This window comes from Stylophora pistillata, chromosome 12 (assembly GCF_964205215.1).
Source record: "Stylophora pistillata chromosome 12, jaStyPist1.2, whole genome shotgun sequence".
Classification (NCBI taxonomy): Eukaryota; Metazoa; Cnidaria; class Anthozoa; order Scleractinia; family Pocilloporidae; genus Stylophora; species Stylophora pistillata.
This window is the reverse complement of record NC_142530.1, coordinates 16487091-16513872: the sequence shown is the minus strand read 5'-3', so window position 1 is coordinate 16513872 and position 26782 is coordinate 16487091. Positions and strand designations below refer to the sequence as shown.

General features: G+C 38.1%; 2 protein-coding genes across 5 annotated transcripts; both read right to left on the bottom strand.

Annotated features, from left to right (window-relative positions):
* Positions 1 to 867: 867 nt before the first annotated feature.
* LOC111333776 (tubulin monoglutamylase TTLL4) lies at positions 868 to 18799 on the bottom strand. Of its 4 annotated transcripts, none has more exons than XM_088741346.1 (23): positions 18374 to 18799; positions 17157 to 18090; positions 16444 to 16767; positions 15168 to 15278; positions 14375 to 14451; positions 13586 to 13675; positions 12868 to 12972; positions 12312 to 12394; positions 11711 to 11839; positions 11470 to 11595; positions 10644 to 10742; positions 9764 to 9811; positions 9056 to 9142; positions 8454 to 8567; positions 8212 to 8281; positions 7664 to 7696; positions 6925 to 6996; positions 6633 to 6710; positions 6161 to 6230; positions 5875 to 5945; positions 5257 to 5336; positions 2686 to 2749; positions 868 to 1741 (listed from the first exon to the last, which is right to left on the bottom strand). In XM_088741346.1, the coding sequence occupies exons 2-23, from the start codon at positions 17707 to 17709 to the stop codon at positions 1667 to 1669; spliced, it is 2559 nt and encodes an 852-aa protein (XP_088597472.1). In that variant the 5' UTR covers positions 17710 to 18090; positions 18374 to 18799; the 3' UTR covers positions 868 to 1666. The 4 variants fall into 4 exon arrangements, with proteins under 4 accessions (XP_088597472.1, XP_088597473.1, XP_022795134.2 ...); XM_088741347.1 differs by having other exon boundaries at positions 18650 to 18792; XM_022939399.2 differs by having other exon boundaries at positions 14375 to 14448; positions 17157 to 18799.
* A 2197-nt stretch (positions 18800 to 20996) lies between these two features.
* On the bottom strand, positions 20997 to 25111 carry LOC111333757 (uncharacterized). The gene is made up of 5 exons (XM_022939378.2): positions 23830 to 25111; positions 23306 to 23446; positions 22973 to 23069; positions 22599 to 22672; positions 20997 to 22461 (listed from the first exon to the last, which is right to left on the bottom strand). The coding sequence occupies exons 1-5, from the start codon at positions 24698 to 24700 to the stop codon at positions 22382 to 22384; spliced, it is 1263 nt and encodes a 420-aa protein (XP_022795113.2). The 5' UTR covers positions 24701 to 25111; the 3' UTR covers positions 20997 to 22381.
* Positions 25112 to 26782: the final 1671 nt, after the last annotated feature.

Below are 26782 nucleotides of genomic sequence, written 5' to 3'. Positions count from 1 at the left end.
TACCCACATCTAATAAGCAAAAGTTTCCACGCTTAACTTTTCTTTTTTTTAAGCGAAGATGAGATTAGATTTTGGCACGCACAGAAAGTTGCGCAAGTACCAGTTGCTCGACATACCTGCGTGGCCCCTGCGACAAAATAACTTCACGGGATTGGCAAAGTTCCAGTCACAGAAAATTATGCAAAAAATCTAGACAGATTTAAGTTTAAATCTCGTTTAACGTTTAAAGCGACATATCAATGACTGCAACCATCGTCTTGTATACAAACCTCGCAAACTTTAAAACACGTTCTCTAGTGATATCTGCGAAAGTATTCAGTATAATTTCCGGTAAGATTTTCGCGGACAATCTGATCGATTTCTCTTACATTGTGTGCTGAGACTGAAACTTTTCACCTCAAGCAAATCTCCGTCGCACGATCCAAACAAGCATAGCGAGCAACTGAGCTACTAGTATATGTCCGTGTTAAAACACACGAAAGGACTCTAAAGCACACTTCACTCTGATTGGGCAGAAAAACACAAAGATTTTCTGGCACCAATCAGATGGCAGAACGACAGCGACCGTTTGGAACTAGTCTTGTAAGACAATGTCCCCAGGGGCTCTTCATGCCCCAACTTGAAATCGACTCAGCCCCTGGGTCTCCGAGGATGTTCCAATGATAGACCAGAGAATGAAACGAGTCAGCCTCTTCCGCTTGACGTGAGAAAGTGTTAAGAGCTCGCGTAGAACAATTTTTTTACTTGTTTTTTCCTTTTTTATCTTTTTTTTTCTATTCGAAAGCTTGCCAGGTAAACCGTTTTGGAGACTTTACTGCTATGGATCTTATTTGGTCCTCACTTGACATATCCGAGTTAAACCAAATATTCTTCGCAATATTTTTTTATTCATTAAAATACTTAAATTATATTGTCTTTCACAATGAAATGCAGTGATCATCTGTTATTAATTCCTTCATGGTTATATTAATTAGCTTTTTCTTTGGAAATATTATTCTCATTTGGTACATAAATAGGTAGAAAAAATTGCCGCTAATAGAATATAGCACAAAGCTACTATTTCAATCATGGAAATCGGATTTACAAGCGTTAAGAAGTAGTTACTGTTGTATACATCTGTTCAACATTATAAAGAAATTTGGTGTCGAGAAATTATCAAAATAAAATTAATTATTTTTAAGTTATCATCATCTCAAAAATAAATGTAATTCGTTATTACAGCTATCTAAAGCTTTGGTGATAAATATTTCTGCTCCACATCTGCTAACAGAACTTCGAGAGATAAATTTCGAAATCATTATGCTCAGGTTTACTATAAAACCACACGGGTTAAACTGTCTGATGAAAATTACTTCAATTCTCACTTTTCGCTCTTTACACGCATAAACTATGAACATATATACATATCAATCGAGAATTCTCGCAATTAAAAATGAAAACCAATCGCTTAAGCATATCTGTCCGCGGATAAATTCAATCTGTTCAGATGAATCAACAGTTCATGAAGAACTCGCTTCTGAGGGCAAGTCTCAATTGTACAATGCGCATGTCTGTTCTGGATGCACTCTTCACCCTCCCCTCCACTACACACTGGCTGTTCATTGATACTAGGGAGGGAAGGTATGGTAGTTGTTGTCACAGTAAGCGGCCCTCTGTCCTGCACTAGTCAGATGTTCGATTTCATCCGAGCTCTCAGCATCTGTCGGGTGCGTTCAGAGGACGTGGCTGAGCTGGAAGACATCTGAGGTAAAAAAGGAAACGTTAAAAAAAAAATCAAGCTCAAATATTTCATGATATGCTAGACCACGCAAGGTCTGACTGCTCTCCAGTCTTTCTCGTGGCGCAGCCTTCCTCGGCACTATGGCGATATAAGGGCAGGGGTGTGATGTGTAAGTCGAGAGGAAAGGAAAAAAATTTCTCCTATTTTCTCTTCCTAGCCTTCAACCCTCCTTGTTCCTGCTGGGTTTACCATCACCTCTTCCTACTTTTAAATCTTGCCGAGCTAATATTTGCTAGTCTTCTCAAAGATGAGTTTTGCATCAGAGCCGCCCGTTAGCCTGGCTGTGTTTAAAACGAAAAAAGTTTTCAATGCATCATGGTTTTAAAACGGCTTTGTAACCAGGCCTTTACGGCGGGTTCGTTTGATTTACAGCTCGAAAGCGGTGCTCTGAAAGGAACAAACTAATCGAGTATGTTGCTAACTGAGTATTCTTACTGTGCGAATGAATTATTTGAAGTTTTAATCGGCGCTGTTAGTACTAACAAACAGAGAGCCGTACAACAAATCGCTTTAACTGCTTCACGCTCTTTGATCTGAGGTAAGGCCAGTCTGCGCGAAGAATCACTACGAATCTTGCATGTTTGGTTAGAATTTGCTAGGTTAGAATGATATCGTAGTGTTGAATAGCAGACCTGGAAATCAAAACACGATGTTTGAAGAGGATGAAAAACTAACAGAAAGTAGTCAAACTAAGGACGATAGAGTTTAATAGACTCAACGCACAAGATAAACATTTATATGAAGTAGAAATCAAGTGTATGCTTTTTAGTTGAGAAAAATGTATCGTGAGGAAGACTTAAAATAAACGAAGTGACTTCCCATAGAATAAGCGGGTGTTCAGTACAAACGGACAGCGTTTTCTACAAGGAGGAGTTTGAGAAAAAAGACCAAACGGGGTACCTTACCTTTGATGTCTGCGATTTTGTTGACTTCTTCTTTATTTTGGGCAGAAGCACCGGAGCCGAAGCACTGGAAAGAAAAATACGGAAAATGATTCGTGATTTAAAACAAATTAGTACTGGCTGAAACAAAATATCAGAAAGATTAATTTGAAACCACTGTGGTACACGTGAATGGAGTTCTAAGATCTCGTGGGTCGGGGGCAGTCTGTACTATTAATAATCACTCTAAGCCTTTATGGCCACCATCGTTTGAGCAAATAAACCAGTTTCTCTTCCCATGAGAATCTTCGTCACTTTAAAGACTTGGAATCAATGGCGCATCTACTTATCCCCTAATTCAACAACAGTCAACTGATGACGAGTCAGGGTAAATGTTGGGTTAGGGAGGGGTGGGCCGAGTGCAGAGTTGCTCATATACTCAAATTGATCCACAAACTTTCTAAGTTCAACTGCGTGTGTGAGAAGAGGAAGCTGTATCTCATTGGCACGGCTCGACACTAACTTTTCAAGTTACTAGCCACGTGGCTAGTGACAACTTGGATGTTACAACAATTTCAGTTTGTTTACTAGCCAAAGTGGCCAGTGGAAATCGGAAAACACTAGCCCAAACTGAATTTCTAGTAGTTTAGTTAGTGTCGAGCCCTGGTTGGCCTTATTTCCATCAAGATCAACTTTGCGAACCTAAAACGAAACTAAACTTTCCAAAATTGTCACTCAAGCCGATCAAAAAATTCAAATCAAACGCGCGGTCGTGAAATAACGTTTAATTTACAAGAACATGGGAGGAAATGGTTGAAATGGGTGAAGAGTGAAGAGTGAAGTAGAATCTTGGGATCGAAAAAAATGAAATAATAAAATAAGGAGAACTAAAGAAAGTTAATTTATATTACCCTGATTCAACAAAGTTCTCAAACTTTGCTATATTCTTACGCCTACAAGAAGGAGCTGACTTACATCGTGGAGTTGTTCGAGGTTTTCTGTTTAACAAAGAGAGAAAAGAGGACAACAAAGACAAAAGATAAAGTAAGGGTAACACAAGTGGAAAGTTAGAGAGGAGAATAAAGGAAATATCAAGACGGCCGTCTCTTGGCGAACATCGAGCGGCAGAATCGCGAAATTTAAAAAGAAAAAAAGAAAGAAAGTAGAGTCAGAATGAGCCATGGATTACAGTAAAGCAAAATCGCCAAAAAAAGAATGAGAATTTCAGTACACCTCAAGTAAAAAAAAAATGAGAGATTAGTGTTGAGTTTTCGGAACCAGCGTCCCAAGAAGGACCAAGAGAAAATGTGATACCTCTTGGCCTTAAATGTTGTAACAGCTGATTTGCTCCGCGGAGAATTTTTCAAGATGGAAGCTGTGCTATTCCTAGAAAGGTGAAAAACAAGAAATGGAAAAAGGATAGAGAAACAACTGCATGTGATAAAAGAGCCGTTCCAAGACTGAATTTTGAAGACTTCCGCGCAACGAGTGCGTCGAGGCAGTACACCCAAATTTGGATCAATTCAAATGGGAAATGTTTAAGAACAAGAAAAGTTGCTGTCGTAATACCTTTTGACAGTCCTAGTTGAAGGAGCAGAAGAAAGCCTGGTATTAGTAAGAAAAGATAATGTTAAAAAAATTAATGATGATCTCAAGTGGCCACAGTGCGAGAGGTTCCATTAACTATCAAAGCTTAGTCGGAAGATCGCTCTCATACTAATTTCTTTAACCGCAGTTCAAACAAATGATTTCATATATTCACAAACGTTGGCTCTTCACTACACGGGTTTATTAGAACCAACATAATGACCAGCTCGCAGTTGGCTTGTTAGCTTAGTTGATAGAGCACTGCACCGGTATCGCAGAGGTCATGAGTTCGAATCCTGCACAGGCCTGAAATTTTCAGGCCTTATTTTCACTACTGCTTAAGTAGTGATCATTACTGCGAAGATCGCTCTCATACTAATTTCTTCAACCGCAGTTCAAATATATGATTTCATATATTCACAAAAGTTGACTTAATGGGATCTGTTGTAACATCTCAGGCGCATGCGCGAATAAGAATTTGTAAACAATTTGAAAGGGCGATAAAGAAGGATGGGCACGAAGGTCAGGGAATATAATGACAAGAGAGGTTATAGAAAAAGCTTAAACAAGCTTGGAATGAATTATACGAGCGACGAGGATGGAACTGCAAAGGAAGTAGTCTAGGTTTTGCGCAGAGCAGGAGGAGAATAACCTAAATCCATCGAAGAAAAAGGACCAAACACAACATAAAAAAAAAATGCGCGAATCTCTAAAAACATGCAGCACGTTTCCAGCAAGTACCTAAAAGAAGTCGATGAAGAGTCTGAGTTGTTCAAATCCTTTAGTCTCGTAGCTGGTGCTGAGAAGCGTCTGATAGAAAGAAAAAACGCTCAAGAACAAGTGGAACGCCGAGAATGGACGGACAGGGACATGGCGTTTGAGATCGAGGACGACTTACAAATTCTCTTTTCGAACAAATGTTATTATCAAGAATATCGAAAAAATCTAATAGGGATCCGTACTTTATGTCAATCGTTATTAAGTCGGAATTTAATTGTTTACACCGACCTTGATTTGATGGGTCCGTAGTCCAAATTGAGAGCCGGAGCGGAAGAGGACCTGTACGTTATACCTTGAGGGCAAGCCCACTGTAAGGAAAAAGTCATCTCTCCATCAATTAATCAATAAAGCCTTACATCTCGTGATCAAGCAATCAATCAATCAATCAATCAGTCAGTTCTTCAGTCTATCATTCACTCGATATAACCATGCGTACCATTGATCTGATTCAGTCAATTCAGTCAGTCAGTCTATCAGTCAGTCATCTAGTCGGCTAGCCAGTTACACAGCTGGTCAGTTGGTCTGAGTCAGTCAGTCAGTTAGTCAGTCAGTTAGCCAGCTAGCCAGTTACACAGCTGGTCAGTTGGTCTGAGTCAGTCAGTCAGTTAGTCAGTCAGTTAGCCAGCTAGCCAGTTACACAGCTGGTCAGTTGGTCTGAGTCAGTCAGTCAGTTAGTCAGTCAGCTAGCCAGCTAGCCAGTTACACAGCTGGTCAGTTGGTCCGAGTCAGTCAGTCAGTCAATCAGTACTCTAGAGTAAGGATTTCGAACTCATTCTAAATTCTTAGGAATTTCTACTTTCTTTACGAAAATAAATAAATAAATTAATGAATAAATTAAAGCCTCACTTGATGTGTTGGATCCGAGGTGGCACCAATATGAAGTTTCTTTTCACCAAGTGCTTGGAGAACAGCGATTCCTGTGAAAGGAAAAAGACCAATAAAAATAAATACTCACACCATGGTATCATAAGAAACATGGCAAGAAAAAAACACTTTAGACCATAGGGGGAACAAAGTGGGGCACGAATGATATAGACGAATACGGACTGCAAATGACGTGGTTGAGTTTTTTCAGCGGTGACATACACTACACACCGGTGACGCAGATTCTTCTGATTGGATTTAAACTTACCCAAGGCTGTGCTCCGACCCTCTCTCATGTACTTTCTTGTCCACTCGTCCAACAAAATATTGTAGTATCTCTATAAGGAAATTGATGACAAAACAACCGATTGAGGGTGGAGAGAAAGTCAATTAAAAGAGAAAAAAATTAAATAAGATCACTAAGAAGTAAACTACGAGCAGTCTTTCCTTTTCGGCGAAGTCCGTCGCACCATTCATTACAAAAAAAGAAAAAGGAAAACAGTGATTAAAAAAAAAAAAAAAAAAAAAAAAAAAAAAAAACAGGTGGTAAGCGCGTCGAGCGGAACTCTGAGAGCGAGGTACATGAAAAGTAGTACCTACCACAGAATCCACGTGGCGTGCTAACATATATTTTCACTGATTTTTTTTTTTACTCGCGCGACGGACTTCGCTGACAAGCAGGGACTGTCCGTGGACTAACGAGGTAATAATAAGTGTCTGTTAGTGAAAAAAATCCTCACCTGAGACTCAAAGAACCTTAAATACTTGTTGGACGACATGGATGGAAAAACTCGCTGGAAGCATCCTCTTCGACTATTCTGTGTGGGAAAATAGAAACGCACGAGTCAAGCTTTACTATTACTTTAATTAAATACATGGCAGTCTGTTATACAAGATAAAATGAAATTTCCTTTCTCTTTCATACACTCATAACCAACATAATAAGTGATGAAATTAATGGTTTTTACTGTTCAATCAGAAGAGAACTTGAAACAAATCTTTTTTTTTCAAAAATTCGAATGTACAGTGTACCTCATCTTCTGCCTCCATAAGCATTCTAATATCGTCTGGTGTCAAGATGTCCAGAATTGACTGTTTCGTGCGCTAAAATATATGAATGAAACAGAAGTGGACTGGTTACAAAATTGCGTCAATAAACATCATAAAAACAATTCATAGTTAGTAACGAACGCAGTAAGTGATTATATTGGATTACACTGGTGTTTCTTAAGCTCCAACAGCCCCTGTGATTGGTCTAGAAAATTCTCTTGATTAATAAGACTCAAATGGTTACTAACACCGGTCCCCACGACTTAACACTCTTGCCTTTCCGCGCTTAAAGATTTTTCTAGAAAATTCTCTTGACTAATAAGATGCAAATGTTTACTAACACCGGTCCCCTCGACTTGGACACTTTTACTTTCCGCGCTCGAAGCATTTCCCTTGATTTCACTATAAATTTTCTCATAGACTCATAGCGACATTATCTTTTGTTTTGATTGGCTGTGCGAAACTTGGTTTGGGATTTTCAGGCAATTTATCCAAATGCCTCCTTGAAAAAGTCAATAAAAGAATCAAATGTCTATTGTCAAATGATGCATCACTTAAAGACTTAAAGTGCTCTGTAATGTGTACCTGGTAATTACGACGTTAACAAGGTAATGTACTGTGTAAATGTCAGCCAGATACTTAAATAGTAGAGGCATTGTGGCACTAACTGAATTATATGCAAGTGACTTGAAAGGAGGCGGTGTATAAGGTGCGTTCTTACCTCATCTAGATGACGTTGAACATAAAACGCATGCTGAAAACACAAGGAAAATAACGTCCAACACTTAACCAAACATATGAAGATACACATTAGAACAATTTGACTTGGTTCCTTGTTTATTTATCGCAAATAATGAAATGTACCTTTAATATAGCACTGATATCATTGGTGGGTTCTAATAAATATTATAACATAAGTGAATATAGTACGCATTGCCAACGTCTTACTGGTCAATTCAGTTTCCACGCGGATGCTTCATCAGGTTATAGTGCCCCGATAAATGAGCTCTATTGCTCAAATAAGGTAGGCTCATTAGTAAGATGATAAAACTAAATGTTAAGATCAGTGCAAGAGAAGTATTAAGTCAGCAACGATCTCCGATACAAAATCAATCGATAGAACTTGTCACACCATTTCCCCTCTTGAAAGAATAAATCTAATTACCATGCATGTAACACATTGTTACAGTAAATTGATACTGGCAAAATAGCAGAAAACATGTTGTTCCAAATATCTGTTGGTGTTTGCCATAAACAACATATATTTACCTTTGCTCTCTCATCTGAAGATAGAGCCGTCACTGCTTTATCTTGAACAAACTGGTTCATGTTACTAGTGCTAAAAACCAAACAGGAATTTGAAGTTCATTAAACATGATACGCGCCCTGCACATACAATGCAACCATACTGCAATATTACATTAAGGCAAAGTTATGTGCCTCACGATTCATTATATTTCAAACTGCTAGTAATTTCAATTTCTTTCTACTAATCAAATAGTTAGATTGACCTTGATGTTGAAGTTGTGACCAGATTTTCTGGAATGCAAAATCCTGCCAGGTTTAACAAGTCCTTGATCATCTGTCCCTTGATGTTACGGTCCAGCTGGGAAGTGGAGTGAAGACTGGGGAGGAAATTGATGAAGTTTACTTGGTTAACCATAAGTCATTCCCTAGTGATGCATCGACCGCGCATCTTCCTACGCACTTTACTACGCATCTGTCACTGCGCATCTTAGAACACGTCAGACGAAGAGCAATCATAATGAGTGCTGCAATGTAGTTTTCGTCGATGTCCCACAAGAAACTAAATTAACACAAGATTCGCATTGAAAGTATCTTGAATCTTAACTAAAACAGATCTCCGTTTTCAATAGGAAAGGTAAAAAACGGCAGCCTAGAAAAGGTCATTATACTCAATATATTTCAAATTTTGTTCCTTACTTTTGTTCCAGTATGTATCTAGCAGAAACTTTTCGCATGCTGATAACAATTGTTTGAATGAGTACATAATAACACCATAGAGCTAAGGTATCTGAGTATGGGAAATTTGGGTTGAATGTAAATCCCACGTGAGGTCAATATTTCTGAAAATGACAAGTGCGTGAGTTACCTTGGAGATATATTCACTTCTAGTAACCACGGTTTCAGGTTTTCATCTAACATGACATCAAATCCGAAAAGCTCATGACAGCAAGATCTAAACAATGTTGTAGACGGTAAAAAATTGAAGTTATTACATTCAATACTTACACATGCCTCTAATCATGATTGTTATATTTTTATCTTCTAGTAGTTTTTAGCCGGTGGTAATTTTATAATTATCATGTAGTAATCGTTAATTACGCAGGGCTCCTATTGATACCAGCCTAGTGCTGAAAGGGCCACCCTGCTTAAATAAAGATGACTTTGACTTTGACTAACTGGATCAGAGGTCCGAGCGGTAAAAACGAGGTTTTGCAACTTACAGTACGAACCGAAGAAGCGAGGTTAGTAAGATATTGATCATACACGTATCCCTGAGTACCTCCACCCTCCGCTAAATTAAACACCGCTGGTACTTACTGAGAGATATACTAAACTCACTTTACCCTGTAACATGCGACATTCAACTTCTCCCTACTATATCCATACATTATCCTACAAACAGGTAATGAGAATACCTAAACTCATCAGGTAGGAGTTTGAGTCTTGATCTAACACTGACATATCGTAACTAATTTACAAGGAAATGTGCAGCAGCGAGAGGGGAGAATTAACAATCAGGTCTTGAAAAATTGATTATTAAAGACGAAAAGGCCAACCAACTACACTTTCTAACCTTTTCCTCACATTCTGTTTTACCATGGTGTTTACTGCTGAATCAGACCTGAAACATTCACATCAAGAAGTTCAATGTTAATAAATTGTCTTGTGCATGTTAGGAAATGACGAAAATGGTGAAAACGCAGAAATCAACCAAAATAGAGACAGGTCTTCAGATTCTTGAATAAGTACAGTGACAGAGTTCAGCAAAATCCTTCGAAAATGTATCCTTCGTGATAATAAACATTTTACGTAACATCGTACATAATACATCGTATTATCTTCACACTTAATAAAACGTTTCCTTCTTGAAAAATGTTAAAATTGATGACGTGTCAATATCCTGTTTTTGCCGCTTATGCCTTTTACGGCCAAACCAACGCAAGTTCACTAATGTGTAAGCTGGTTGAGTTACTGAAGAAACTCGAACTTATAGACTCTTAAAATTGGTATCAAATACTACTTACAGATCAATTTCACGTTGGATTTTACCAAACTTCCAACTCGTGAGAATCCACAACAACTGCATTTATAACGTAACCAAAGTAAAGCGCACGCTCTGATTGGTCAATTTAGCGTCCCCCATTTGCCTATGGGTGTACGCTGCTGACGTGAGCAAATGCAAAGACTATTTTTCCGCGCGTGCTTGTTTTTTTCTGGTCACATAAGATTTGTTAAATAAAAGGGAACTCTTTACCTACAATGTGTTAATGTTATGTTATAAAACAAATGGTAAACACCACAGCGTACACTATAGAGTTATGGATGCACTTGGGAGGTTTGCTAAGCACTCAAGAAGCTAGAGTCGCTCTCGGCTATCGCCTCGAGCGACTCTTACGCTTCTTTCGTGCTTAGCAACCTCCCGCGTGCATCCATAACTCAATAGTGTTACTTACGCTAAGATGGCTTTGACGACTAAATCCTTTATTGTCTCCCAAACATGAACGTGATTGATGTTCATTCGTTTCATGTAACCCCAAAGAGCTTTCAAACTCCTACAAACAGAAGCATTACGTTTAATTAGAAAAATAGAATGGTTTTTTTTTTTAATTGACACCTATAAGAAAGGTTGGGGTCAAAATTAAATATTGATGTATTCCATATTTTAAATGTATAATGCTCGGAGGTACTGTCAGAATAATTTTTAGACGACGGCGAATATCGTCCGTGGAGTTGCTAAAACGGAATATGAAGCCAAGACAATTCTCTTGTTCCCCGCGACTTCTCCGCTCTTTTTCGTTGTTCTGCCTCATAACAACTCCGGCGTCACGTGTCTTCGCATATTTGACAGGTGTTAGTTTAAATCTTCTACGTCCTAACTCTAACATTCACATTTCCCCACTTTTCTCTATACGTTTTCTTTAGTACTGTCAAGAAGAATTTGTTTGAAAAACAGGAGCTTCTTCAATTGATGATCATTTCCCGTATTCTGATGACCTTCACATTTGATTCATTTTGATACAGTTATGAGAAATTAGAAGCCAGTCATTCTGAATAAAATAAGTCACGCGAAAACTTCTTTGTTTCCCCATTTCGGGTGCCTCGAAACGAGTTTCGAGGGTCTTGATACTTGACTCGAGCGTCTCGAACTCGACTTGAGCCTCGATTCTCGAGGTTATCAAGAAGCGAGGATCGAGAAACGAGGAATCGAGAATCGAGGATCGAGTTTAGAGGGAATGTCACCTTACGTTTAAGCTGTACTGTACAAGTGAATGTACCTACCATTTGTGTCCCTGACAAACAGTTTCATCAGAGTTCGCTTGGTAAGCTCCTTCGTTCTTCTTATTGATGCTATAATTTGTCAGATGCATGAACTTGTTGCTCAGACTTTTCATGGATGATGAGTACCTTGAAAACAAAAGAGAAATGGAAATCTTAGGAGTAGCACTGGACAAATAAAACTAATCACAACTGACCATGCACTCATTTTTTTAACGTTATCCTTGTGTCTTCCAAAACTTACTTGCATGTTGCAAATCTCACAAGTCCATCTTCGAAGACATAAATCCTGAGTGGATCATATGAAGTGACATAGACATATATTCGAAGGTCAAACTTGCTTCCATTGATAAGAAATGGTTTGGCAAGGTACCTAGAAGTACACAAAAATGATAGAAATGATTAATCCTCTTGCAAACATGCTTAATACTGCTGCAAAGATATCAGAACTTTTAAAACCAGTTATAGTCTCCAAAAGCTATTACGCATTCAGTGAAGCTACACGCACACGTAGATTACAATTCAACAACTTAATACCACTGCAGAAGCAATGTGAGATTTACAGTCTGATTCAATGTTTAAGTTTATCATGGAGGCGTGCTGGATCTTTGTGAAGGGGGGAATGAAGAGGAAAGAGAGCAGTACTTGGCTCTGCTCCAGGGATGGCTGTCGCCCGAGAAAAAAAAATCCCCAGACTTGAAATGACTCCAAAGGTTGCGGTATCTCTTTACCATGTGAACACAATGTAAGTTACAACCTTCCAGTTCCTATTGTTGAGTATTATCTATAGATACAATACAGTGTATTAAGTATTTAAATATATTCAGAGAGAAATATTACTGTACCTCTGAACAATAACAGGTCTCTTCCTTGGAATTTGATTCCACTTGTGAATCACACGGATTCCAATCCCTCTGGCTGAAGCAGGCTGCAGATAAGAAAAATCAGAGTTACAAATTAAACGATATTGAACATGCAAATAAAGTGCTGTCTTATCATCAATGATAATCACCCTACGGACCTCTAAAAGGGGTATAGCTCATGCACATCAGGCTGCACCATCAATCATCATTAACAAGACCAAGTGATAACGATCAATTCAAGTTTAAAAGCACAGTTGTACAATATGCCTCAACTGTTAGTGGCAGTCCTTAAAAAGGGGGTTCTACATCTACACATAAAATAAATAAAACCCTTAACAGATGACAGTACAAGGCCTTACTAGAAATTGTAGATTAATGCTAGTAACAGGCTTATATGGAAAACATTGATACAGTACTCCAGAAACGATATAATTACGCTAGTGCTACAAAAACTGCACATAGTGTAAAATTGCAAGCTTTTTTTAGATATTCAGGGTTTTTAGATATACATGTACAAGACAAAAAAAATACTTCTTACCGGCTTGAGAATCCATTTCTGTCGACTGCTAGCATCATCCCACGCCCTTTTGAGTAATTTCATGTCATAAGGAAGAACATAGGTTTGTGGAACAAAGCCATAATCCTGTAGAAAAGTCAGCAAAGGCACCAGTTGATCAAATAGAATATGATGTATTTAATGTATATACTTTATTCATTATAAATGCAAGGCAAATCAGCTCAATTCCTTGACTTAATATTATTGCTCAACACCTAGTATTTACAATGATAATGTTTTGAATTATTATCTTCCCTACATTTTATGCAATTTGACTTGATCACTGAGGGCACATCTCTATGATGGCATTAGGGAAAGAGGCTTCAGAACTCTCACAGTAAGCAAAATTTTTTTGGACTGCTCAGAGCTTGACACTTAACGGTAGCCAACTAGCTACAGACTAGTAGAAATTCATTTTGGCTAGCGGTTTTCAATTTCCATTGGTCAGTTTGGCTTGTAAACAAACTGAAATTGTTTTAATGCATAACTTGTCACAAGCCACTTGGCTGGTAAGTTGAAAAGTTATTGAGCCCTATTGTTGTGTTAGCATTAGCCGGTTTGGCTGGTAAACAAACTGAAATTGTTTTTAACATCTAAGTTGTCACTAGCCACTTGGCTAGACTAAGTTGAAAAGTTATTGTTGAGCTCTGTTGCTGTGTTAGTTAAACATTATTTTAGAAACAGTTTGAGATAACCATACTTTTTTTCCATGATGCACTATCATCCGAGAGAGATTTCTCCACAACCTGTCTTTTCTCCCAATTTGAAACGTACCAGGAAAGTGGTTTACCTAAAGAGAAATATAACCTTACTAAGGCAAAAACTTAGCATGACCATGCATGCAGTACCACCTACATGTACCAGGCACTATACATTTCTTGCTTGCTTTCTGAGTGATATGTGTCTGAGCTCTCAGAATTTTCCTCCCATCTTCAAATTTTGGTGAGGTCAAACAGTTTATCACCCTCCATAAAGCCTGGGTAAATACCCTGAGAAGAACTGAAAGTGGTCCTCTTGATCAACCTAAAAATCTGTAGGTTACTTAGTACTTAATTACCATTATTATAAAGAAGCAAGACTTCATTACAGCAAAAAGGCTGTGTTATTCAAAGCACACACTTTTAAGCTAACCAAAGGTAATGGCCAAAAGTTTAGCTCTGCAGACAGTTAAAATTGTTTTTTTCCTTCAGTTTTGTCTCACACTAAGGGAAAACTCCTCAAAATGCAAGCCCTGATATCAACACTTTATTTTCAAAGAGAATTAGAATTAATAAAACTTTTCATTCTGGATTATCACCAATGGCCTTTTGGGCAGTTACCAGCCACTTACACAGTGTCCTGGAATTTATTACTTAGACATATAGTCAAGATTCAGTAAAGTTGTACAAAACTTTAAACTTATAAGAATTTTCATTTCCAGATTCCAAAAAAAAAAAAATATAAAACAATTTTTCTTACCAGTTATACTAAAAAAAAGTTCACTACTTACCTTTTGATATTCTCTGACAGTTTTAAAACAGGTCGCCTTCATGTGTTTGCCCCAGTATCCTAACCAGTCATTTCCTGCTTAACAGTATACAAATTCAGTGAAAATAACAAATGAATTTCAAAGTGAAGTTTACAAGTAGATTTAAAACTATAAACACCTTTCACAGGCATCTTTGGTGAGATGTGCACTTTTCATGAATACAGCATCAATTTTAAGAACTACAAAAATGCTGAGTGAGTATTGTTAGGCTAACATATCCAATATGTCAGAAGCAATAGTATTTTTCCTTCCCTTCATTCTACAGAAACCAAGATACTCTTTATTGTAAGGGCTATTATAAAAGCTCTGATACAAAACATTAGCATATTAATTAGTCTTCCAGCACCAGCTTCCCTTTCGGTACATTAGCAAGTTTCTGTTGCTGATCAAGCCATGTAATCTAAACTTCATGTAGTTTTTTCAGAACTGTACAATAGAGCAAAAATGAAAAGATTTTAAATAGATTTAGATTTAGATTTATTTAGCTTCGCCGACTGGCAGGGACAGACTACCGCAACAGCTTGATGCCACAGTGTACATTGTACTGAGTATACACATACGGTAGCTTTGTTTGCCATACATATAAAGACTAAAAATTGTAATTATAGTGAGATTAAACCTCCTTCATGATCACGTTTGCTGTCATGTACAGTATAGGCCCTTCATCTTTTACATTTTAACTAAGCTATTTTGCAGTCATAAAAAGACAATTAAGGAGACTATGATTATAATCAGCAACTGAATAAAAACTTACTCTTCGTTGGTTTAAAGCCAGCTCTTGCAATACACTGTTTAATAACATTTGGTGTTATCGAACTCATCTTCCATCGGAGAAGTTTTCGCAGTTCAGGGGAAAGTTGACCCACTGCAAAAGATGATAGAGGATTATATCCTTATGAACCATGTTATAATAATCATAGAGAAACTATTCAGCCTACAGGTACACTGTACATTTAATTCTTAAAATAAAGTTTTAAAATACTATTTATTTAATCACTTTCACCAGAGTGTGGTGAGGGTCGCACAACAGAGCGAGGCTCCAAATTAAGTGTGTGCAATATCCCACCCATCCCACCCCAGGGGAGGACATCCATCACACCGTAATCTCATGTGTGGGAAATTAACGTCTCTTACCCCAACTCTGCAGGAGATGGGACCTCCATTTATTCGTCCCCATCCAAGAAGACTACAATATCTAGCCATTTCTTGATGTTATAGAAAGGTAGCAAATTCTTTTCAATTATTTTAAGATCCTGAGTGTTGGTCCGGCCGGGACTCGAACCCTCGACCTCCCGCACAACAGTCCAGTGCTCTATCCATTGAGCTAACTGGGAGGCAGTTAGCTGACTTTAATACTGATTTTGCTTGCAGATTAAATGACATTTTGCTAACAATTTGTGTTCCATGACTGTATATAATAAATTGACACAATTGTACGCAGCTAAACTGAGCTTGATAAGACAACCTTCAAACTAAAAAACCAAAAGGCTGGAAACACCTTCAGTCTATAGTTGCAGATAATAATTCAATGTCCTGTCTACAAAATTAATTCTTGATTACACAAATTTAAATCCTGCTAATATTAGTTCATTATAAACCATGTATATTGTTTGTGCATTATAAACATAAGTTATCATAAATCATTGTAGGACAAATTAGGAATGTGCCTGTACATACACGTTGTTTACAGTTAATTACCTAGTGTAAAATTAACTATATTATTTTATGATCATAAAAAATCACACATTAGTTAGGGGAAATTCGAAACTGCAATTTCAAGTGGAAAATTGAACATTTAACCCAAGTTGACGAAGCTAGCCACAGGGTCATCAATATGGGCTTTGATCTGCAACACATGTTATGGATGAAGATATCGATTTGCTGTCAGGTTACAGTACATTTGACCACATAATTTACACTGAGCACCACATGTCATATCTCTAGTTTCAGCTTCAAAACTTAGTGACACTGCCTTGCTGGAGGAAACATAACATCTTAAAACGCAAAAATATAAATTTGAGTGAGTTTACCTGTTTCTCCCTCAACAGAAAAGTAGATGGTTGGAGATATATGAGGAAATAGGCTGGGTACTAGTGGTGGAATTTTCTCTTGTTTTTCATCATCACCAGTTGATGCCCACGCATTTGTTTTTTTGGATGAGACTGAACTTGGTTGGGATGATCCTACTGTACCAGACCATCTACGAGTACTTAATGTCAGTGGTCTTGCACTTGATGCTCTACTTTTTGCAGTAGAAATACGAGAAGAAGCAGCTGTGCTGATCAGTGACTGAGAACCATCATCATCATCATCATCATCGTCATCATCATTGTCATCAATGTCAGAAGAGCCTGCTGCAATTATAAAAGCAACACTTCTTACATTAGGGCATAATTTTAACCTCCCTTACATTGTGCAAAAACTAATGAAGTCAACATCATGTTTGGACAGGTATTAGAAAAATTGAATTGCCATCATCTAGGCAATTCACTCGCTCAGTGACAGCACTGGTTTACTTTTGAAAAATGAGTGTATCATGGGTAAAAGAAAAATCTTCACTATTCCTTCAAATTGTCTACTTGTTTGTTTGATTCAACTAATTAGTTTGGTAATAGGACAATTCTAAATACCACAGTTTGAGAGATGAGTTTGTCATTTCACAATATCTCTTTCAAGAGGTTTAACTGTAAGTCAGTTGACTTTGTGAAAAAGACTTTAAAATTTAACATGTACAAGTTAATACCTTCATCAAGGTCATCGCATTCATAGAAATCATTGTCATAGTTCCCCTCCACAGACTCATCATTATCATTATCATCGTCATCATCATTCTCTTCCAAGTCACCGTCTTCTTCTGCATCTTCATCTTCTTCAGCGATGTCAGAGATGCATCCATCCCCTGGCATACGCTCCCAAGACGGACACCTTGACTTCTCGTAAAATTCCTCATTATCCAGTGATTCTCCATCTCCGCTAACCCTGCTTTCGTCAACAATACTGTCTAGTTTTCTAACATCGTAAAACTTTCTAACCATAGATTTCTTTCCATGAGGCTCTGTAGGAGGCACTGGCTTAATGTGCTTGCTATCAGCTCCTCGACTGTTCTGAAATCCGACCGACTTTCGATTTTGAGGGGGATGTGGTATAAACCTGAACGATTTTTGCGGCCTTATCGGCTGCGTTTTGAGAACAGGAGGCGTTGCTTTTGCTCTGGATAGCCTGCTCAATTGATTAGTTATTTGGATCCCGTTGAGCTTCGAAGATAGAGCTTTTTCAAGCTGTTCTCTGGAATTCATGACTTTGTCCTCACGAGCACCCCTCAGTAAAATGCAGAAACACAAACCATAGATGTGACGCCTTCGAGTTGCTATGCATTCACTTCCAACGACGTGCGAAGTAAATAAATTGTTTTAAGCTAAAAAATTTAGCGTAATCGACGCATTCAAAAAAGGTTGAAATACACGCTTGGAAGTGATAACTGTTAGAAATAATTACTGTGACAAAAAAATTCTCTGATGGTGGAATACAAAAGATTTATCCCAGGCAACGTGATCGTTGAGGGTTCGAAAAAGTCAAGTCATGCCATGCATTGTCACACAAATGAGAGTTACTCTAACTGGAGAGGATAACAAACACTTCTTGCCGTTGTCGATGACTTACCGAAGAACAAAAAGAATCTGAAATAAAATGTTTTTGTGAAGAAATAAAAATTAAAGCTGGTGCCACCAGGTGTACAGTGTAGATGCTGAAAAACAGATGGTTGGATCTGGAGGTGATCGAAAGCGAAATATTTTTGCGTTGTGTCTTAATTTTCGCGCTAGAGGTTGACTTCCTGGGGACCTGAATCCCCTTTGATGAAATCTTGACGACTGTGAGATCCAAAGCGAGGTTAGACTTTGATATCTGACGTCTTCGCACTTTCAAATACAGCAGTCAAAACCAAAACAATCCTTTACTTACGCTGGTTTGAATACTTGAAGAACTCTTCACTATCAACAATTTGACGTTATAATTCTTACGTCAATTAATTTCTTGATTAGCTCACAATATGTACTTTAAGGCCACAAAATTCTTCTGCAGAATCCAGTCTCTACGGGGAACTTCACAAATTCGTTGATATCGTCCTTATCAGTCGTTATTTACTCTTGAAATTTACTCCGATGATCAACTTTTAGACGGTGTAAACGATAATGAACCAAATAACGGTCGTTGATGGTTAAAATCACAACGCTGTACCTTGTAAATAGCTTCCAGATTCGTAAATGCAGTTTGGTGTTCCTTTAACGAAAGGAACGAAACCAAAAGCCAAGATTTAGCAGCCCACATAAAGCAACGCTCGAGAATATCGAAACTCGCTTCATTTCTGCGCCGGGTAAATTGGGCAAACTTTGTTAAAAACCATGGCAACGAGCTAGCCAATCACAGTGACCCGCTTTGAGTTCGCCACACAAAGGCAAAACTGTCCTTCCGATTGTCTTCAATTTGGTTTGATACAATTGTGTTGTAGCAGTATTTAAACGGAAGATTAGCAAGCAGGTACGAAGGAAAAAAATTCAAATCTCTCTGTATGCAAATTAGACTTCGGCTGGTCGACGAAGAGTTATTTTACAATTTTAAAAGAGATCATGTTTCTGACACTTGAGTGACAAAGAAGGAAGTGCTGACCGGTTCAATGTTTCCTCTTCAAATATTAATGGTATCCTATCAATATGGGTATTGGATGGAAAATATAAACAAACCAGTAATTTTGTTTTACTGGTATGCAGGCGATACTTTTATTGGCTGATCAAAAATACACGCGCTTCCGTGTGGGCTCGAATCTACAAATCTTCAATTTGAAATTGAAATTGACATTGAAATAGTCCATTTTACAGTTGTGTGCTTGGTTGCCAAGCCTTTGAATGGGAGTGAGGCTAGGGTTGACCTTGTTATGATACAAACCTTGCTGCCTTTCAAATGTAAATCACTTTGTTATCATGCTAACTAGATACAGGTCTCTATCACAACAAGGTCACCTTCAGCCTCACTCTGAATCAAAGGCTTGGCAACTAAGTACACAACTGTAAAATGGCCAATTGATAAGGGTTACGGAAAAGTTTCTTCAGATCAGCAGTCAGAAAAACTCAACGAAGGGTAATTCACACTCATCATTATAACAACGACAACGATTATAATAGTGCATTATTCGATTTTCAAGCATTTCATCATAATTTTTTTTGAAAAATATTTTGTGATAATAGTAAATAAAGGTTTAAAATATTGATAACAATAATAAAGATGATAATATTAATATGATGATAATGATTATGGTGATGGTTATAGTAATTATGAGTGTTATATACCAAAACAGTGGATAGCGCTGCAGGTGCGGTGTGATTGGCAACTCAAACTCTAAACATCCTTCCAAGTAACACCGAGAATATTGTAGTCGTTGCGGAAATAAATATGGATGAATCAATCTTTTTGTGCCATATTTAAACTATCTTTGTCATATTTTCAGTATATGCTAAATCAGCTATTCATCTTAGTGTCAGTGGACAACGGTGGATATTTACCTCGCTGCTTCGCGGCTAGCGGTGCCTCGCACCACTCGGCCGCTAGTCACATACACTCCGACGAATGAAATAGTATAATTTTTTTTTAATTGAGGAAGGAGTGGGGGGAAGGGAGGGGGGAAGGGGCAAAGGGAGAGGGGAAGGGAGGGGGGAAGGGGAAAGGGAGAGGAGAAGGGAGGGGGTTCTAGTGAAGATCGTCTAAACAAATTTTGTCAGGAAGGCGGTTTTAAGAAGCAAAAGCTAGAGTTGTACCTACGCGACAAAGTTCAAGAAAAATTTACTCCAAATTTGATGCAAGTTACTATTTTGTATTTTGAGCATGTTCCATGATGATAAACAGTTTCTAAGGTAGATGTTTACGCATTCTACACCAAGAACCACACCAAATCAGCGATGTGGCTAGCTGCGCGGCATTGGGTCTCATGTGCACTTCGGGAATTTTCGTTGACAACACATAGAAGAGAATGTTGATTGGGCGCCAAAGGTCCAAACGAACGATGCTAAAGTCTTCCCAGCACGCAATAATGGGCGAGAGATTCGAAAGGGCGGTGGGACTTTTTTGTAATTTTGGCCTTAATTAGTTAGCTGCTGGTTCAATGGAAGTTGTTCGAGATAAGGGGGGACAAAAAGTCACGTGAACAGTTTGATTTCTTCAGAGCCCACCCCTGCCGCGCGTCGTCTGAGCTGAATTTTTTTCTCCAAGGTCAGTTTGCCTTTTCAAGCCGGTCAAAATAGAAAAAAAAAACTTTCCAACATTTCATTGGAACCGAAAAACAAGCTTCATAAATCGCTCAAATATCCCAAATATCCCGGAGAGTTAATCCGAACGTTAACACTTCCTCGTTCCCAAGGTCTCTCATCTTCCTGCCCCTTCTCTCGCTCCATGCCAGGGGGCGGGAAGATGAGGGACCCTGGCAATGAGATCTGATGCTAATGATGAAGCACGTGAACTGGCTTTTTATCGGTGGATCGAAAGGGAAAAAGAGTGACAAGATGGACCTTGCAATAGAATGAAGCTGTAGCGTGAGTCTTTTAACTGGTACGTTTAATTACATTCATTAATATTAAAAATCAAAATGAAACACAGGAAATCGTGTTAAAAAGTCAAAATGAAAATAGTCAACTTTAAAAGTTCACAATTTTACAAATTTGATGTAACAGAAATTTGACAGAACAAACTTTAGGCAATTACGGCACTTTCTTATCCTTAGTGAAGTTGTGCCGTGACGTCATACTTAATGATTTCCAGTCTCTATGTCTGTTCGTCTGGTTAATCATCAGCGCTCATATGGTTTCATCATAAAGAAAAGTGACGCATGCGGCCAGAGAACCACCCAACATAAACCACAGCATTTGAATCGCTGTTAATGCAGTTGCTGGAAAAAGCAAAGGTGTCAAAAAAAAAATAAAATAAGAAGAACGAAGGAAAGAAAGAAAAAATAGGAAAGCGAAAAGGAAGAAAAGGGAAAAAAGACGAAAAGAAAGGAAATTGCAAACTAAAACTGAATTACAAAATACCTAAAATACCCTACCTAAATTTAAAATGCCTATCACCTAAAATTGAAAAGAATTACCTCAAAAACGGAATGAATGAGTTATGAAAAAGGGAGAAAATGAGTAAACAAAGAAAAAGACAGCAGCGCCAAAGGCGAAGAACTCAGCTACATGCAGTGATTCTATGACCGCTTACGACACCCTCATTACAAATGATTCTGTATCAGTGCATCTGATTGGACGAAAATAAAGCCTTTCGATTGAAACACGCAAAAGATGACGTCACTTTAGATCTATCCAGCTTCACCTAAGAAAAATACAGCGTAATCGCAAAAAAAGATAAAAATGTCATAATGATAAGAAACTTTTTCAGATCTGCTTTTCCTTCCTTTAAGCTGACCTTAATATATTATGATACAAGAGAAGTATTTATATGATCGTGCAAAGGAAAAATGATTAAATGGTACTTATGACAAAAAACGAAAATATTTACAACAATACAATTATATAAATTCATCGTAGTTATATATGTACATGAAAGAATGTTCGATAGATGAAGTAATCTCAAGATTCAAAGATAACATCTGAATGATTCTCTCCAAGAAAGAACTTTACATTGAAAAATGAAACGACTAGCTCGAAGTGATCTCAGAATTTACAGATTTACAAAAGACTTTTAGTCATATATAAACATGTTACAACATAGCTCAGACCAGAAATATGGAAATGCTTTTGAAATCGAAACTGCAAAAAGGAATGCAAAGGGCAGAATTAGCCAATATTATCCGTAATAAATAAGAGTAGTCAAAGTGATCTGAGACAAAATCATAACAAAATTCGAAAGAAGATCACGTAAGAAGAACCCAATGCATTTAATTCAAGAAAATGCACGTTTTTTACTTTTGATGAGGTTTGCCATTCAGGCCATGTTGGCCAACTTGAGGATAAGATCCAAGACATTCTTCACCTGAGCTCTGTGCTCTTTTGTTTTCTTCCAACCTACCACAGAAAACGTAAAAGAAATGATATACCATATAATGAAAGGTAAGTCAAAGATTGCACAAAACACACAATGCTTGGGTTACGAACTAAAACGATTTCATGGAGAAAATAGCTTAAAAAAAACAGATTCTCACTTTTGACCTCAAGCAGGCATCTCAGGTCTTCACGTAAGAATTTCAAACACATCTTCGGGTTTTCTTGTTTGCAACTAAATACAAAAGGGACGAAAATGAAGGCATTTCAAAATGATAAACTTTCAAGTATAAAATACAATATGAATCATTAACGTTCAATGATAGCGCAAAATTATTGGAGAACTAAGTGCCTAATTCAAACGCATTCTGATAAAGGAACGTTTAATAGTTTTATCACGATGTCAGTAAGAGTCAGGCTAGTCAAACGTGCGTGTTATTGAATTCAAGTTACTATCTCATTCTTGGGCTTATTCACTTGTTCCAAACTGTCGGGCATGATTTGAAAGAGCTTCATGGCATAGACATGTACTTACAGAGCAAAAAGTTCCTTTTTCCTTTTGTTCAGTTCCGTTCGGAACTTGTTAAGCCCCAACCAGTCAAGCGATAAGCTTTGAAACTCGGCCTCACAATCTACAAGCGGTAGAGAAGACTGCATCTAGTTTGTGTTCAATTAATTAGATATGCATTACCCGCCATACGGTGCAAAAGGTATGACCGGATATTTGTTCGAGATGACCTCTTCCAAGGCCGGGGCGCATTTAGGTTTGCCGCTTTAATTCGTTTTGATTTACAAGTAATGATTTTTTTGGCCTATTTGTTCTTTATTTTGACTCACGAAAATAAAAAAAAAAACAGGCAAAACTTACCTTCAGTGTCCATTGCTTGTTTCATCTCTGATTCCAATTTAACCATCACCTTTCGCAAAGAAAACAACTCGCTTTCGACAACCTGAAGTTCTGCGTCCGCGTAAATGACCAACTCTGGGCAACGATTACATGCATTGGAGGCTAAAGTAAATAATAAATGCACTCCAATTGTGAAAAGAGAAGGCGAATATAAACACATTGCGATGAAGTTAACACTGAACTAGCTGAATCTAGTCAATTTATCGTGAAAGAACGGTATCTTATGCAATTAACACATGCATCTTCGGATGCATTGCTATTCTATGAATCAAACTACTGGCAGCAATCAAGAATGTTTACTCGCGGAAAGACTGGAATATTCCTAATCACTTTGTTTCTCGCTTCGGCAGATGAAGATACACCGTGAAGCAACTTAATAGTATTTTTCCCACACTAGTATCTATTGAGTAGCATTCTTGCAGGTAATGGATTTGATATCTCCTCTTTGTTTCAGTACTTGTTGTGAACAAATACTTATAACTTACCACAGTCGCCTCCACCCTGGCGCTCTTCAATAGCATTTGCCTCCTCTGGAACTTTTGCTTGCTTGAGAATTGGTCTCTCGTAAACATTTTTAACGTCTTTGGAAGTCGAAGCATCGACGTTTGTTGACCCGAAATTTGCAGAATCATCATCCTTTTTAGTGGAAGGGAAATCGACCGAAGAGACTTCCTTACCAGAAGGGAATAATTGGGCTTTTGAGACACCGGAATCCTCTCGGTTAGCCTGTGCGTCCTTTTCATTGTTAGCAGCCAAACGTTGCAGTGCATTCTTTACGTTTACCTCTTCCATTGCAGCTGTGTTCACCACAAACTGAATATCTTCCAATGAAGAAACAGACCACATGTCAGAAGTTTCTGTTGACTCCGAACATGAAGAACTTCTTCCCCAATCGGTACCATTGGACGGATTGCGTTCAATTGGGTGTTCTTCATTCTCAGATTCTTTTCGTTTTCTTCTACGCCTTTTACGACGAGTGCTAGAAGACATCTCGTTAATCTCGTCAGCATCACTGGGTGGACATTCACTGTCTGCCTTTGGATATTCTTTAATTTTAGATTCTTTTTGTTTTCCTCTATGCCTTTGGGGACTAGTACTGAAGGCCTTGTCGCTGTTCAGCGAGGAACAGTCGTTATTGGTTGTACTGTCGCAATTTGCAAACGGGTTCAGTTCCTTTCGATATTTGAAAATCTCGTTTGCCTTCTTCTTAGCACTGCATGTTCCTTTGCCAACTGCATTGGATGCAGTGGCATCGTTTTTGCTAGGTTGTTTTATAGTCGGTGGTGGGGGGCGAGCTGGACGTGGTCGACCTGGTGTGGGTGGACGGACTGGAATAGGAGGAGATGGAGCAGGCATGTTAGAAGTAGGTGGATGTGCAGCTTTTCTGTTAACCGTTATTGGTCCTGATCTTGTTTTGTTGCTTTGACACGAATTCGCATCAGGACCATCATCTTTGGTGTCGGCATGGGCCTTCTCTTCCTTCTTTTTCTCATTATCTCCTAAGACGTCTGAAAGTGAAGCACTTGGAGCAGTATTAGCCTTTGTGGCGGCCACCTTGGAACAGGGAGCACTGCTGGTAATATCTCTACTGCGGTTGTCATTCAGGAAGTTCTTTAGGGATCCTGGACGCGACAATTTTCTGCTTTCTTCATTCGTGGTTTCTTCGTTGTTGAGGAGACTGTAGGATAATTACGAGGATATGATGAACTCATGCTATTAAAGGATGTATCCTAATGATTCTGGGATTAAAAAACTAAAATTTGACCTAGTTTTATGAACTTACCTTATCTGTAATCCTTAATTCCCTCAAAGGTGGTAAAATTTCTTGCTAATTTTAGTAAATGGCGTTTCGAAAATTTGTGTCGTTTTCGATATCTTTACACCAGTCAACGTTTTTTCCGAATCTCGCAAATATTTTTCAGGACTTTCCTTTGTCAGTGATATTAAAAAAATCCTTCATCGACCTCTTCAAACTGCGATTTGGCGCTTTTTAGTTAAGAAAAAAACCCTGGTGAAGGTAAAAAATTCTTCTGAGTAGTTTAATTTTTATCGCAGCCGGCTATATAGCAAACTTTCTGATATTTTCTTGCCCGCCTATATATTTTTACTTGCAACGGCTGATGTATTCTTTCCCTAACTCTAAAGTACAAAGGATAAAAACTTTCTCCTATAGCTCTATGACACCTGTATTCATCAGTGATGCCTTCCGAAGGGTGTCTTACCAGTTGTCTTTGGCACATTCCAGAGTCGGAGAAGGAGCCAAAACTCTGAAGTATAGTTCTCGCTGGTTTTTACCTCGACCTTTTTTCCGAATTTTCTTCAAAAAACTCATTATTACTTCCGTGTGGTCAAAACGATCATAGGCGTTTCATATGAATGAAAATCTTCTTTTTATCCATTGTGATGTCATGTAGCCATGACGATAGCTTTTCATTCTCATCTTCGAGTGTGCTACGTCAATGTAAATAGTTCTTTCAATATTTCACAGAACAGAAAAGAAAGCTACTACGTTATTTGAAATAGATGATAAGTTGACATGGCACTTTAGGTAGCTTTCACCGTAGAGTAAAAGCTGTGACTATGCTAAGCTGATTTGCGCGTGCAAATGTCCTTATGTTATGCGCGATGAGGATGCGCACAGTAAATACCGGATACAGACAGAAAATTAACTCAAAACCTTGAGGTCTTTTTAAAAATAAACAAACCGTTGGCAGTTTACACGTTGACCACATAAGAATGATATAGATTAAAAGCATTGTTGTCCGATGGATTTTCCCCTGAAAACCAGATATAGAAGTGACAGCGAAGTAAATCTATTCCATAAGGCAAGAAGACAACAAAAAGATGCCGTTTTTCTTTTTTTCTTCATTTGAAAATATCCTTCCTCTGATACCGCCTCGTCTAATTTAAATTTATCTTCGTTATTTGTAACAAGGGAACTGTAAAGTCTTAATTGCCAAACGTTAACTAACCATAGATCGGGCGCAGAAGGCCGTGTGCTCGGGAGTTCCGCTAATGTATTTATAATTGCAATTTTTTCCTCTTCCCTCGCTCCCTTTGGTGAGCTTTTGTTGTATTTGTACATGACGTGCGTTATCTCATCAATGAGCCAATCATGTTAAGAGACCTTGAAATTGACAATGAATTTGACGTGGACACTTTCGAAGTTAAGTAAAGGTTTTTGAGCTTTTAGTTATCGAAAATCTTTCGCTTTGCTTTGGTTTATAATTCAAGACTTTTCGAACCAAATGTACTTAACTTCATACAGTATTAGTACATCTTCATTTACAGAGATGGATTCTAGCCTCTTCATTGGTAAAAAAGGGTTTCAGTCGGGGTAACCGTTCGCCGTAAAACGGCCCAAATCTTAGCCATTGAACGTAAAAATTGACAAACTTTAACCGTTCGCCGCAAAATCCATCACCCTATTGAGATCCT

What these genes read in the sequence shown, in the direction of transcription:
- LOC111333776 (XM_088741346.1), bottom strand. Translation starts at nt 17,709, where the DNA reads ATGAATTCCAGAGAACAGCTTGAAAAAGCTCTATCTTCGAAGCTCAAC. An exon ending in CTGTCAGAGAATATCAAAAG is followed by an intron (nt 13,676 to 14,374) that starts GTAAGTAGTGAA and finishes ATTTCTCTTTAG; the next exon opens with GTAAACCACTTTCCTGGTAC. An exon ending in GTCGTCAAAGCCATCTTAGC is followed by an intron (nt 9,812 to 10,643) that starts GTAAGTAACACT and finishes TGAATGTTTCAG; the next exon opens with GTCTGATTCAGCAGTAAACA.
- LOC111333757 (XM_022939378.2), bottom strand. Translation starts at nt 24,700, where the DNA reads ATGCCTGCTCCATCTCCTCCTATTCCAGTCCGTCCACCCACACCAGGT. An exon ending in ACAAGCAATGGACACTGAAG is followed by an intron (nt 23,070 to 23,305) that starts GTAAGTTTTGCC and finishes TACCGCTTGTAG; the next exon opens with ATTGTGAGGCCGAGTTTCAA. An exon ending in AAAAAGGAACTTTTTGCTCT is followed by an intron (nt 22,673 to 22,972) that starts GTAAGTACATGT and finishes TTTTGTATTTAG; the next exon opens with TTGCAAACAAGAAAACCCGA.